Consider the following 14,953-nt stretch of genomic DNA (forward strand, 5'->3'; position numbering starts at 1 on the left):
AACTTCAGTGTGACTTTGAAATCTTGACTTTTCTTAACTTTCCAAACAGAAGCTCCTGGAAATAAAACTCCATCATGAATAAATAAATAAATAAATAACGAAGCGAGCAGGCAGCCTGTCGCCCTCAGGTCCACATCTGCAACGTCAACTTTAGCACACCTCCTCTTCCTGATCAAAGCTGCTTCATGCCTTCACCAACATCTGGTGTGAATGTTAATAAAAAAAAAGGAATGGCAATGTGGCATGGTTATGCAACCTACTTCAACCAGCTCTCCACCCCGTCCCCCAAACAAACACAGCTTGCCTTTGGTCTTCAGATCACTGTCATTGATGCATATTTCATAAGGGAATTCACAATCTTCCTTTGATTGTTTGGCACTTTGGTGCTGCTGTCTAACAATCCATTAGCTCCCATTATCATCTCTACAGTCCTAATTATAGACAACAAGGAGACTCTTACAACTCTAATGTAATGTAGAGTACATTACAATTCAGAGCCAGCACACGTTTCTTTTTGCTTCATAATGACAGATTATTGCTCATCAAATATTCTGTTGGTTCATTAATAATAAATCTATAAACGTGACTAATATTAACATGACACATGTGCTGGTCAATGTTATTTTTCAACCCCTTGTTCCCTCATTTAAAGGTTAGGGTAATATTAGGATAAAATATAATTTAACTTAACATTTAGCTTCATGCGCCAAAGTTTTTATGCAGTATATTCTGCAACATCTGACTCCACATCAACACAGGGAACAAACAGAATGAGTCCAATATCCTCTAACTATAAAAACACACTTCATAAACTGACTTTTGACCACTTTCATAGGGACCATAAAAGAAATCTGTCACTGTCATCTCTTCTGCAATCTCAAAGATTATTAAATTAAACCTGTCCAAACAGGTGTACAGCAATTTGAAAGCATTTTTGCGCTCAGGTGAACAAATTCTTTAACTCTGTTGTTGTTGCTGTGGAGTCACGTGGCCGCACAAAAGTGCTGTGTGATTTCATTTCATGCAAAAAGATAAAAGCTTGAAAACAGAAGTGTGTATCTGTGGATAAACAGTTTTAGTGCAGTCCTTCTTGGCTACTAATGGGTGGAAAGTCACATTATCCTAAATGAGCAGAGGCTAAATGGAGACATAAGATGAAGCGAGAAAGTACAGTAAGATCATTTTACTTCAAAACATGAGGCGTCTTAATGCTGCTGTACAAACGGCTCTTCTCTGTTATGGACAGATGTTGCTTTGTGCACTGAATCCTTTGAAATAGCTCAGTGCTTTAACATGAAGAGGTTTTATTTTAACATTTAGTCATGTGTTGGACCTATAAGACCTGTGAGAGTCACGTTTATCCAAAGTGACAAACAGATGAGGGACCAGCACAAAAGTTCAAGCAGGGAAAAGGCAAAGTGTCACGAGGTGAAAGGTTTCTGTTACATGAAACGTAAAATGCCAGATAAGGGAGGAAAAAAGGCTTTTTTTTATATGTATATATTTATTTTTTTGTGCTGCTGTACAAGACATTATACTGCCGTCATTCCCCTGACCTCACTGTCTCTACATGTAACATGATTTAGAGTAAATTTGACATTTTAATGTTAAATTATTCTTGAAATGTTCTATTTCATACTGTATGTGAGGCTGCTGCCAATGTTTCATTTTGTTATTGATTAACTCTAGATTGTTTTTTTTAAATAATCAATTACTTGTCTGGATATAAAACATCAGAAAAACATCCACGTGCACCAGGGTGATGTTACTCCAAGCCCCAAAAAATCTGCTCTGTTGAAGACGTGGAGCATTAAATGTTTGTCACAGTTTGATTCATTTATTATCAAAATAAATTCAACTGGAACTTTATACAGTATTTACTATAATGACATTATGCCTGTAGTCACTATTTATTATAAACATATCTGAATAAGTATGATATTATAAATTGATTCTTTTTTAAGAGTAAGAATAATTAATTTTCTTAACACATTAAAACATCAGTAATAATAATTATTTAGCTGATTCAGTGAAAGACAAATGTATTGAATACAGAAAACACTGATTTAAAGAACATTTCTCAAAGTGACACAAAAAAGTTTTCTCAGTTCTGTAGTTGTTAAGATGCTACAAGACAAAAAGTCCATCAGTGTTACATTAGGATTTTGAGAGTTTAGTTGATAAAAAAAACTACATTTATTGTTTTTTACGTCAAAAAATTTATAAAATTCTTTTATATTACTTTTGCAAACTGAGTGATGGCACTTTGAGAACTGCTAGAACTGCAGGACTTAACAGAACAGCTGCACATAAATTGGAGCTTTTCTATACATAAGACACTGTTGGGTAAAACCCAGTAACTTCATTTGAATACACAATTTAAAACTGGCTGCAGCCCTCCACATCCCTCAAGGATAAGTGTTGTAGCTAATGAATGGATGGATGGATCATTTAGAAACCACCAACTGATCATTCTGTAGAATTATCAACATAAAAACGTCTGAATCTGCTTCACAGGGCGCTGGATTTATTTATTCCAGCACTTGAATAGCAGTGTTAAGGTCTTCTCATTATTTTCAGACATTCATAAAGACTGTAGGTTCACACTTCAGTTACAGATTTCAGACAAACATAAAGGCGATAAAAGCTACCAACAACTCTAAATAGATAGATAAAGTCATAATAACAGACCTAACTGAACTAGTTGTAGTCCAGTCAGTGTTGTATGAATCGCTGCAGCCCACAGTCGACAGCTGGAAACTAAATCTCCACACATCAGCTTCACATGTATGTGCAGCGATGGAGGAGAGTTGATGCCCCTTTCTTTGAGCTTTCACTCCAAAGAACTGCCCCCTGAAGTATGAATGTGGTTTTGAACCCTTCTGAGAGCAAGTAAAAGATATTCCAAATCAAACACTGGGGGTAAAAGGGAATTTACAGAGATGAGTCATAAAAGGAAGAGGAGTAGACTGAAACAGCGCCAGCAGCTGCACATTCATCTGTTGTCATATTGTTTTTTTTGTTTTTTTAAACAGATAAAATGGCTGGAAAGTTACATGGAATCACATTAACCCCTAAGGTTGTAGAAAATTAAACATAAATGTAATTATTCTTAACTAATCTGTTTCTTAACTGTTTCTTCTTAAACGTCCTAAAAGTTCACAGCTCTGCTTCAAGCTTCGACATTTCAGCAAGACCTGCTGGATGATCTTAATTAAACTACTAGATACTGTATATAGCCAAAGAAAGTATTATATATATATAGTATTATTATAAAATGTATACACTGATTATTACAAATATAGAAACGTGGACTACTACTGCAAACCATATAATAGAAAATTAACATATCAACAGAGATTTTTTGAGAGAGTTTGGTTCTTCATATTTTTTTCTATGGTTTTATTTCAGATTGTACAAAAATTAGATTTCCAGCACTTTTAATTTCACATCAGCACATTAATGAAATGCTATGTTTATTTTACTGTAGCAGTGTAACGGGAGCAGACGAGATGACACATGTGGAGAACACAGATGTTGAGATGTCAGGCTGTCAGCTAAAACAACCTCAATGAATCCAACACACTGAACGTTAGTATCAATCATTTTATTAATAGATAGATTGTATTTCAGCACTGTAAACATATTTAAATCATCAGATCTACTTTATTTTCCTCTCTTCTGATTTCCTCATTTACATTCACCTCACCGTCACTAACCAGCTACAGAAAGTGTAGAAAGGCCGACTGACACTTAACAAACTAAAAGAAAACTTTTCCATCTCGAGTCTGCAGGTAAGATGCTGTCTGCTGTCCATTAGCACAAAAAGAACATAGTGTGTCTGCGGGGGCTGACGGGGATGTTGGCTGCTCTTGCATGTTGACGATGTATGCTGGTGGCAGTAATGCAACTTAAATGGTAAATGGCTTAGTTAAATAAAAATGGAAGGAAATGGACATAAGGTAGAATGTGCAAATGGCAAATAAATGATTTTCTCACAGAGTGATGACACAAATAATGAGTTTCTATCGGATTCTCAAGTTCACCACAGTTTGAATAAACTTCAGGGTCTAAAAGTAACTTCACAATCTCCACCGACAGATGCTGGCGTTCAAGGTGACCTCGATTAAAACATGTTATTTGCCTGACTACAGCCGAATCTCAGTAGACATAGACGAAAGCCTTATGTCGAGCATATGGGGTTGAATATTACACCTATAGGCAGAGGTCCCTCATCTCCTCTCCTTTCATAAATAAATTTAAGCTTTGCAGCACGATGCTCGCTGAACCAGTTAAGCACTTGATGGCAACATAAATGCATCTCCGACTGTAGGAATATACAGTCGGGATTCATGCTTCTATCTGCTAATCTTGGCATCGGTGCCAAACATACTCTAAGGATGGTTCATTCTATCACCCTTTCAGCCAGGCAGTCAGTAACCCAGACAGTTAGTCACACAGGCATTAAGATTTCTCTTCACAGCGGCTGAACATAGTCCAGAGTTCAGATGCACTATCACTGAAGCAGCCTTCATTCTCCAACACTTCCACCCCACATCCTTCGTGTCACAGCAAAGCTCACTGGCTACCTAATAGATTTCAGCTTCCGAGGCATTCATGACCTGCATCACCTCAGATAATCAACATGGTAAGACACTGGGGGGAATAGTACGGTCAAGAGGCAGGCTGACAATTATTTGTGGCATTTGTCTAACCTTTCTCGGGAAAAATCAAGTAGCTGAGTATCTGCCCAGACTGCTGCAGCAATCATCAGTGTCCCTAGACTGTTGAAAGTTGAATGCATCTCACAGCAACTAAACACGCTCTGATGATAGAGAGATATCACTTCACCTTTCTGATTAAATAAATAACCACTTTTTACAAGGTTTATGTGGTGTAACGCTAACTACAACCTTCATAAATTGAGTGACACAAATGACATATTAAGTGTCTTCACTTGAACATTTTCATCGAAATGTCTGTGTGAACTGCAGCAAAGGCAAAAAAAAAGCATGTATGTAATTCCACTGAGAACGTATGAAGGATTAGAGCTCTTTAGGTTTACGTTCTGCCTGAGCACACGGGGTAAATGGAAGCTCTGCACTATTGTTTAAAGAAAAAAAACGCTTTATTTAAATTACTTTAACAGTGTAAAGTATGATGTCAACTCACTCTGCACTTGGACATAGTGAGTATTCAGCTCACTGAATGGTTTGACAATGGTTTGTGAATCATGTGCAGCTCTTTTCTCTGCACCACCGTCACCTGTACTTTTATATATCTTTATATAGATATATATCTGCTGTCCAGATATAAATCTGTATATATATGTCCATATGTAAATGTTTGCAGCACAGTTATTCAGACAGTCATTAAGTAATATTTAATTATAGCACATGGTGGACAGTGGTCAGTACACTGTGTTTGACATCCACCCATTTCCTGTGCTGACCCCTGTCAACTACATTATTAAAACCACGGAGGTTGATTTAATGTTGTGACTAATCATTGTACAAATATACAGTAAATGAAGTTTTTTTCTTTTGAAACAAGTCGGTGGTAATTCTCACTCACTGCTGCTGAAAGCTGGGGTTAAATTACCAGTAATGGAACCATCAGCTTCCAACCAACAGCTGCAGCATCACAGATGAGAAGCAGAGAGGGATCAGGCTTTTACTGAAGCTCAAAGAGTTTTACTGGAAATGAAAGTGAAGTGTTACACAATCGCACGTAATATTGCAATACTGCACATTGTGTAGGGATGGATTTCCTAATTCTCTCTTTGAGTAAACGCTGACATAACATCAGTCTTTAAAGACACTGATTGAGCATTTGGTGCTGTGAGGATCCAACCTGCGTCTGTGGACAGACGGTCGGAACCGTTCTCAACTAAAACATGTGATCAGCACAACAGTGGGTCTTGAACAGTACAGACGCGTTCACTGACTTGTGTGAGTGTGTCTTTCCAATCTGTCAGTGAAAATGAATTCATTCCAATTAACAGTGGTTTCACAGAGTGCTCTGGTAACAAGCTGAGGCTCATAGTGGGAGACTCGCCCCTTGGTGACCCCTAATGAGCCAGCAGCCTCCTGCCAGAGGAAGCCCGAGCCACTGCACTTGTAATGAGCTGCTGTTTTGCTACAGGCTTTTCAGATGAGCCATGGAGCTGTCATTCGCACCACAGGACATGAGGGGCTTCGGCAGATGATGCAATTCTTCAGCGACTTTAAGGACAATGTATGCCGCTGGTGATGCGTCACTGTTACAGTTTCAATTCAGCATTCAGAAAGTAAACTCAGTTCAGACATGAACGAATTATTTTCATACATAAGTTGGAAAAAAGTTTTAAATATATTAAATTTTTAATGTTCCATTATAAAAAAACTTCTTCTCTGCTGTGATTTGTTGCTGTTTGCTTCTCACTGCACTTGTGATATTTAGAGAAGGAGAGTCAGACAAGTTCAAATCCAGTTTTCTAGTCAGTGTGTTTTCTATGAACATACAGTAAGTCACGTTGACCTCACGTGTCACATGTATTTATTCAGGGTGCTGGTGTCTTAGCCTCCTTCTGCCATCTTTACATATTGACCTGGCTGGACACTGACTGTGTTTCTGCATGTTTGATGATATCGGATATCTGTGGCGCCTGGACACTGAGGGAGGATGCTGTGCAAAAAGTTATGGCTTCAGCTCCATCCCGGAGACACGCTGTGCGGAGCTCGATCAGAACCAGAAGGAGCTTGCCTCTTTGGGTTATCAGCTGAACCACGTGGCCTTACCTGGGAGTCCTACAGCACCCATCGCCTCAACTCGCTGCCGAGCCAGTCCACATCACACCAACATCACAGCGGCACTCACCTCCACTCCACATCAGCGGATGCTGCGCAGGTCCAGGCGCAGGTGGCAGAGGGGGGTATCTGAAGAAGCGGACCGCTTTCCTTTCTCTTCTCCTTCTCTCTCTTGTCTCCTGACGGTGAGATTGGCTGAGACGCCGGCTCCGATGCGCTTCGCGATCCCCAACGACAGCCCGAGCAGCCGGGCAGCACCGCTGGAAACGTCTGCAGCGGCTGATGCACCTCCGCGCGATGTGTTTCCCCCTGTCACGTTTTGCTTTGTTATTTACCTTGTGCTCTCACAGAAGGCAAACTTTGAACGTTTCATGGGAGATTTCTAGCCTGTCAACACTGCTGTCGAAATTGCCACATCCCTTCGGCACCGTGACGCTCGACGCTGCGCTCCGCTCTGCTGTTTCCTCCGCTCCTCCCGGCAGCAGGCGGACAGGAGGGCGGCGCGAGTGGATTCGTGCGCTCCAGCAGTGCATGCGTGGCACAGACGGTCAGATCCCAGGATTCACCTGTCATCACAAGACAAAGTGCATCCTATTTAAAATAGGAGAGAGGTTCAAAGGCTGTAACCATCAAACCCAGGGGTGCTGATAAGATTTTAGAGGAACCCATTTGTTCAAGTCCACCTGAGGGAGGGGATTCATACCTCTACTATTAATGAGATAAAAACTGTAGATTGGTGTAGGGTGCTCGTGGTTTGGTGGGAGGTCACTGATAAATTCTACAAAACAGACGCCAACATGCTTAAACTTAAAAAAAAAAATCAATCCAGACCTAACAGAGGTCTAGAAAACCTAATAGAGGTTTCATCCCATGGAGCCTTTCAGAGGCTTTTGTTGCCTCTCTGTTCTGTCAAAGGGAAGATAACAGGAAGAGTGAAATTGAACCAACCTTCAGGTTGACAGGAACCGCTTAGAAATCTTAGAAACCCTTGACCGCAGATTAGTAAGCCTCTGCCATTTTTCTTTTGGGCTGTTTCAGTTCTTTAAAAGGGTTTTTGTTTGTTTGTTTTGTTTTTCATTGAAACCATGTGATAAATAAAACAAAATAAACCAACCAAAAGATGTTTACTCCCTTTACTTCTCATACAAATATTTCTATAGAACATGATGTAATGTTAAAGTCTAAATCATCAGCTCCTTGTTCAGCTACAGTTTTATATTAATGCATTCTTAATAGTAACTCGTTCATTTAATGTGATGACTACTTTTACTTTTTGTGAGAATATTCTACATTTTCCTGCTCGTGTTCATTTTTACTTAAACACACATTAATTGATTTTTGATGAAAGCTGCAAACATTAAAACCTCACACAGTGCAAGATGTCACATTGTGAATTCAACTTTCCTAGTGTTAAAGGCTCCGTAATGTATGTAGAAAAACATTTATTGTGCACAACGACAGCGTCAGGCCTCCATAAATTGCACTTTGATGTGGTAACCATGAAGCAAGACATTAATCAGTGAAGAAAGATGCAGTGTGAAAAATGTGTCTGTTTCTAATCACAAGTGTCCATGCTGGGCCTATTAAGACAAGCTGATTGTCAAAGTGGCAACGCGCCAACGAACACAGTCACACAAAGAGAATGCTGTGGATACCAGCTCACGCTCCAGTTGGGGTCATATTTCGGCTAAGCTGTTTATATGCATATTCATATCCTGATCACAAATACTCTAGCACACATAATTAAGCTCAATACTCTGGATATTATTATGGAAAGGGAACTTAGTGTGACCACAAAAATTACATTAAATAGGATATCCTGGGTAATATGAATCTATCCCAGCACATAATCGTGATGGGAGCTTATACCAGATGGGAAATGGTATAATGTTTTCATGCCCCAAATGGAAATGTTTTTATATTTCCAATTTTATCCAGGAAGGAGCTTCCTGGATAATAATGCATAAAAATGCCTTGAGTATAACATTTAGCAATATATCATTGCTGAACTGAACATTTATTTTTGGTAGTGATGAAACACAAAAGAAGTCAGGCACAATTGCTCGCTATTGTCAAATAAATGTAGTTTCATAAATCATATCAAGGCTGCGGTGGTAAAGAAAGTGTGGAAATGTTAGTTTGATGACGGTGCAGAGCTAAAAATTTAAGTTTTAGGAGAGAGTTCATTTATGTATTCATAATCTTGCTCATTCCCGGTAGACATCTGTGAAGGATGAATGCATTTACTCAAGAGCTGCACTTCAGTACAGAGGTACTCTGAGTCGTCCTCTTTTCATTTTACTCCTCTATAGTACAGTACATCAAAGGACAGTGGTGCAGGTTTAGATGCATCTGACTGTAGCTGCTAGATACTTTGTAGAAAAAGGTTTACAACAGGAAAGATGCACAACAACATGAAGCTATAAACAACACCAGTCTTTCTCTAACCTTTCTCTAATCAGTGATGAAATTGCGCCTTCATTTAGTTAGATTTTCTTAGCATATGCATTTCTATAGCATTTGAAATCAACCTAACAGAACATGTAGGACATCGTTTTACTCCTAACGAACTAGCAGTTATGAATGTCCAGTCATTAGTTTCAGTAGAGTACTGTCTGTTTCCATCCATACAGAAGGAGTATTTTTCTGCCTTTGATATTAAGTCAGACATGCATGTAGAAAAAATGAAATGAGCACTTTTGATACAGAAGACTATCAAAAGCGTGTCTAGCCCAGCTGCACACTAAACCTCCAGAGACAGCCGAGCCAGATTCTCCTTCCCTGAAGTGTATAAAACCTGCTCTCTCTGCTTAGTTTTATCTCTGGTCAGATGAGAGCTCAGGGGCTGGAGAGGGCTTAGGATAAGTCAGAGTGACAATTAGCGGAATGACACATCTTGACACATCAGACCTCCATACAGCCTCTGATGAATCATGGGAGCCTGTCCAGAAATAGCCGCCCGGCCTCAGCGACAGAACAGCCGTACGGCAAACCGTGTCAACTCAGTTTTTGCCTCCTAACCTGGAACAGTATCCCCAGGTCGTCTGTGGTCGGAGCAGAGAACAGTTACATGCTGAATGTATGTATTTAAGGTCCCTGTGTCTAGAGGGAATGTTTAGTTGATCCGTCTTCGATACCAGTAAACGCACTGACATGCGACTGATCCACCAGCTGTGTTTGGTATTTTTATTCATTTAGGACAAAAAGAAGAATGATGGTGTCACATCCACTCTGATATTAAGTTTAGTCCTCAGTTAAATCTCAAACCTTTTTTGTAACTATGTGGTGTAAAACTCTGTTCTGGCTTCAGTTCACACCTTTTCAGTCAACATTATTCTGAACTTACTTGTTAACTGGGTGCATAATTGGATGGTTACAGTATAGACACCAAATGCTGTGCATGAGTTTGTACATGTGCAGCCCATAGTTTGTGCAGCTTCTTCTTATTTTATGTTTTATTTGTTTACTTGTGTCAATTGCAGGTTGGTTACTTCTACACTTTATATACCTGCTGATGAACAACTTCATGTTTTAGGTTTTTACATCATTATGCATTCCTAATGTAGATTATTATTTCAGATGAATTAATAAATAATGTGTATGATTATGTTTTTATTGGTCTTACTGACAGTTGCTTTCATTACCACATGCTGTCGGTTGGTGCTATTCCCTCTGCTACACTCCATGGTTATTATGTAAGAGTTCTGCAGGAACAGACCAGCAACAGGTTTGTGTGAAGGCGTTAAACTTACGGCAGATCCCCTCAGCGACCATCACACTGCGAGCGGGCCGCCGTGTTTACACTGGTGGAAGTAAACAAGGAAGGATGACTGTGTTTGTTGATTCTCTTTATTCAAATGACTGGACGTGAGTGGAAGTATATGTAAAAAAATTAATGTGTACGTAAAACTTCTTTTTTTTTAAACTTGCATTTTATACGATGTGTTAAGTACTTTATGGATTTAAAGTATATTAATAAATACGTATTGCACATCACGCAGCAAATATCTTTAACTATTCAATTACTTGTAAGGATGACATATGTCTTCCTCTAATGTCCATTTCATTTAATCATTAAATTGTAACATTTCATTATAAAATTCAATACATAAAGTTCCTGTTTTCCATTCGCATAAAGTTGGAGCATCTATTTTGTTTTTATTCTCCCCATATGCTTGTCTCTCTTTTGGCCTTATATCACCTTTGATGCTGCTCTAACCTCATTTCCTTACAGGTAAAGGAAATTATTTTTCTTATCACCGATGGATGGATGGGTAGATGGATGACTAGATTATGTGTGTGTGTGTGTGTGTGTGTGTGTGTGTGTGTGTGTGTGTGTGTGTGTGTGTGTAGACCTGCATAGAGACCTGCAACACACATTACACCAGCAGATGAATTGCTTTGCAGGATGCAGGTGACACAAAGTGGCCTCATCTAGCATCATTTCACATCATCACCTTCTTACGCCTCCTTAGAGACACATATGTGATGTTGATTAGAGTTTTTCTGATGGAGGACTGAAAGATAAACTGCATGGATCTCTGAACATTTATGAAAATAAACATTTAAAGACTCTTTCAGCTGCACGCTTGAGCAATCTATTGATACATGATTTGACAGAGGAACAGATGCAAAGCGTAAATCTGGTTGAAACTTAAGACCATCTTAGAGGCTTTTGGTAGATTTCCAGCTCACAGAGGTGGCTTTCAAATGGCTGGAGATTCAATCAGCATATTGGTCACACCTATAGAGTGGAAGTGACAGGATTCCAATTGTGAATTAATCACAGTCCCTAGAGGATTGGTCACAGCGGCGTTTTTTAGACCTGAGCTGGCATATTCCTTGTTGTATAAGTGCTTATGGAGGATCAACAGTCTTTAAGATGTTATTGAGACACAAGTTAAATTAAACTCAACTTATTGACAGAAATTCAATTAAGTTTGATTAAAGTTTAATTGTGTCTCTATTCAGAACAGACATACAGTAAATCCCATCCAGTACTACTGTAGAAACAACCAAACCAAACTACTATTTATACTTCTGACTTATGCTGCTTGTTTTTTATTTCTAGTTTAGAGACTGAATCTTCCAACCAGCCATTAGCATGACATCTTACTCCATGCACAGTTGCAGGGAGGCTCAAGTCAAACCCAGCTGACGTTAGGTGAGAGGCAGCAGGTTAGCAGTCCATCATGAGCTGAGACAGGCAACCATATGTGCTCCCGTCCACACCTACAGGGAATTTAAAGTCACCTGTTAACCTAACTGGCTCACAGCTGGCCACACAGGTTTGAAACCAGAACCTTGAAAAGGACAGAGCAATCTCATATCTCATAAAATCATATCAGAACTCAAATCAAACTCAAATCAAACAACACGCTTCAGATTAGAAGATTTCAGCACAAAACAATGACACAGATATTTCACCACAGTATAAATGAACCCTCTGACAGCCGACGCCTCTTCATTACATACAGGCATTTATATACTGGACCATAGAAGCTCATATACAGTGTGTGAGTCATCACATATTCAGCTGTTAAAGTTCAGTAACCTCAATGGTAGAGCTTGAACAGAATAAATGAGGACTGTGTCAGTTTTATACACATGCACTTTCAGGGAGATTTGGACCGGTTCCCATGTAATAGTTAGAATTTATGACTTTGGTCTTTGTGCAAAATATGCAGGGTTTCTGGTCATTTTTCAGGCCAGAGAGTAAATGTGGCTACTCCCTCTTGTTGTACAGCACTAAATTGATTTCCTGGACCTGGTCATTATTGGACTACAGAAGAGGAAATGGCCCCTACTGGTAATTAAAAAGTGATTTTTTACAGGAATCTTCTACCTCATTAAAATCTCACAGGGCAGGTAAGAGAGGGTATTATCTGCTGAAAGGACAGCCAGGTAGTTCACACCATCCCAGAAATGCTGAACAGAAATTCAGGCTTTCACAATGCAGGAAGCATGTCCCTTTTATTAACGTATCATTGGTGCAATGAATGATATCTAGTAATTGGTGCGAACATCTTGATTCGCATTGTGTTTTCCACAGAACGCGAGTGCAGCAGAGTTCCCTCTTCAAAATGTTCCCAGGCTTCCTGCAGGCACGATGTATAGAAATCTTGTGAAGAGGTTAAGCCATTGTTAATTCCACAATGCTTGATCGTTCTCCTGAAATAACAGGAAAACAGTCGTCCAGGAACAGTCGCCAGTGGAAAGATTAACTGGATTAGCACCCGATGATGCAGTCGAGCAGTGACTGCTGTGGGTCTAAATCATGACTACGTGAAAACTCTGTTTAGATCCATGTTAGTTAAAAATGCAAATCTCTCCTTATGTAAGACACAAACGTAAACAATGTCACAGATGACTTTGACAAGGACATTTTAAATCCATCGAACAAGCCGATTTGTGATTATTTTTGGATGCATTTGACGCACAGAGCAGATACTTTGCATGGATATCACTCCAGAGGCAGGTTTTGGCTTCTACTTTTCTTTCAATTTGACTCTTTGATGGAAGAGAAGGAGTCAAGATAATAGATTCTGTGTGGATGTGGTTGGAGTTCAATGTAAAGCCACAGTGGGCTTGTTATTGTCACTCCTTATGAATAACCGTGGAGGCCCTGCCACCTAATAACCTCACTAACTCCGTATCCTGTCTTCTCTTATGTCAGTCCAGTCATCTCCATTGAGAGGGACACAAAGAGACCATACTCCAGGATGTCCATGAAAACGGATGTTTATAACAGCATTTGGACAATTTGTCACTCCCTAGTGCAACCTGTGTCCAGCAGGAAGCCAAATAATGATTTTAACTGCCCGTCTAAAAGATGGATCTCCCTAATCTTCCCTACCTTTCTTCCTTGTGAAAGGTGTAGACTAATTTACAACAGGGTGACGATGGGCATACATTGCCAGCGAATGAATGATCTGGCTTCTAGCAAAAAGAGGTAATTTCCTCTTAATGTGGTGCCGTAAACATTTATCATCACGCTGAGCTGACAACACTTCGACAGAGGGAGGACTGTGCAAGCGCTGGCTTTAATCTGTTGAGATTTTTACCTCTGATTAGCGATGCAGCCTATACCACCCACCATGCCTGGTTAATTTCAACACCACCTGCAGCACTAACTGTTGGTTTGGGAGGTGCCTTAAATAAATAGAAAATCCTTATGTGGTGCAAGGGGACAACTTTAAACAAGGGTAACCAGGGCACAGAGGAAATATTAATGTTTGCTGTTTGATACAACAACAGATGGAAAGACAAGCAGAAACTAAAGAAGTGAATGACGCTTGGAGCGAGGCTATCAAATTACATGATGTAATTACTTTGACAACCCAGGTTGTGTTGACATTTTGGGATGTGTAATATTGCAGTGATTTGGAAAAGCTAGGACTGTTCATTAAGCTCAGGGATAAATAATGTAGAATCACATTAACTTGCTTTCACTGAGAGAGGCATTTGCACATGAATACATAATGTGCTGAAACAAAGAAAACACTTTAAACAATTGTGTACATGCTGAGTGGTTGAGACAAAGCAGAGAAAGAAGAAAAAGCATAGAGATTTATCATTTGTAAGCAGCTGAAAAGGTCTATATGCTGTACACAGCACAACTGAAACGTGTTTTTATTTCCTAAAAGCTGTGTTAATTCATTTTTAGCCAATGGGAAAACACAAATAGTAAATGTGCCGAACATGCAAACGAATTAGCAAAGAACTCAGCAGCTGATTTGATGATGAGTAGAAGTGGAAACAAGAACACAATCAGTCCTGTCCAGTCATTTTAATCAGTGCTAATATACAAAATATTGATTATTTTTAAATTTGGTGTTAATTCATGTGGTACTTCTGAGTGTTTGTCACTTGAACAGTGTGTACAGCACTGTGACATTATTTCCCTTTGGATTTTCTGCTGAAGCACGATGACGTAGGTGGTGCTTTGTCTGTACACGGTGACAATGTTGCTAACACCATAACACATATGTCAAGTGTGTTAGGTACATTTTCAGAAGATGATATTGATGCATTTCAAAGGATCAAATGTCTTGAACAATGATCCAGACATGATTAATCATAATCAAATACAGTTTTTCAAAAACAGTTATATTATTATTTAATGTTAAAGCGATGATGTAGGAGCTCCATACTCTGTTTATGTT

The 14,953-nt window shown here is 39.3% G+C and overlaps 2 protein-coding genes across 2 annotated transcripts in view; one reads left to right on the top strand and one right to left on the bottom strand.

Moving 5' to 3' along the window:
- LOC113165360 (alpha-1,3-mannosyl-glycoprotein 4-beta-N-acetylglucosaminyltransferase C) overlaps nt 1-7,153 on the bottom strand; it is an 80,945-nt gene extending 73,792 nt beyond the window's left edge. The window contains exon 1 of the mRNA XM_026364781.1: nt 6,859-7,153. The gene's annotated coding sequence lies outside the window, so the exon portion shown is untranslated. The remainder of the gene's footprint in view (nt 1-6,858) is intronic.
- The window catches only part of eif4g2b (eukaryotic translation initiation factor 4, gamma 2b), a 91,302-nt gene continuing 82,965 nt past the window's right edge, over nt 6,617-14,953 (top strand). The window contains exons 1-2 of the mRNA XM_026365418.1: nt 6,617-7,056; nt 7,139-7,335. Of these exons, the coding sequence (XP_026221203.1) occupies nt 6,617-7,056; nt 7,139-7,335 (637 nt within the window). The remainder of the gene's footprint in view (nt 7,057-7,138; nt 7,336-14,953) is intronic.

The sequence above is a fragment of the Anabas testudineus genome, chromosome 6 (genome assembly GCF_900324465.2).
Source record: "Anabas testudineus chromosome 6, fAnaTes1.2, whole genome shotgun sequence".
Taxonomy (NCBI): Eukaryota; Metazoa; Chordata; class Actinopteri; order Anabantiformes; family Anabantidae; genus Anabas; species Anabas testudineus.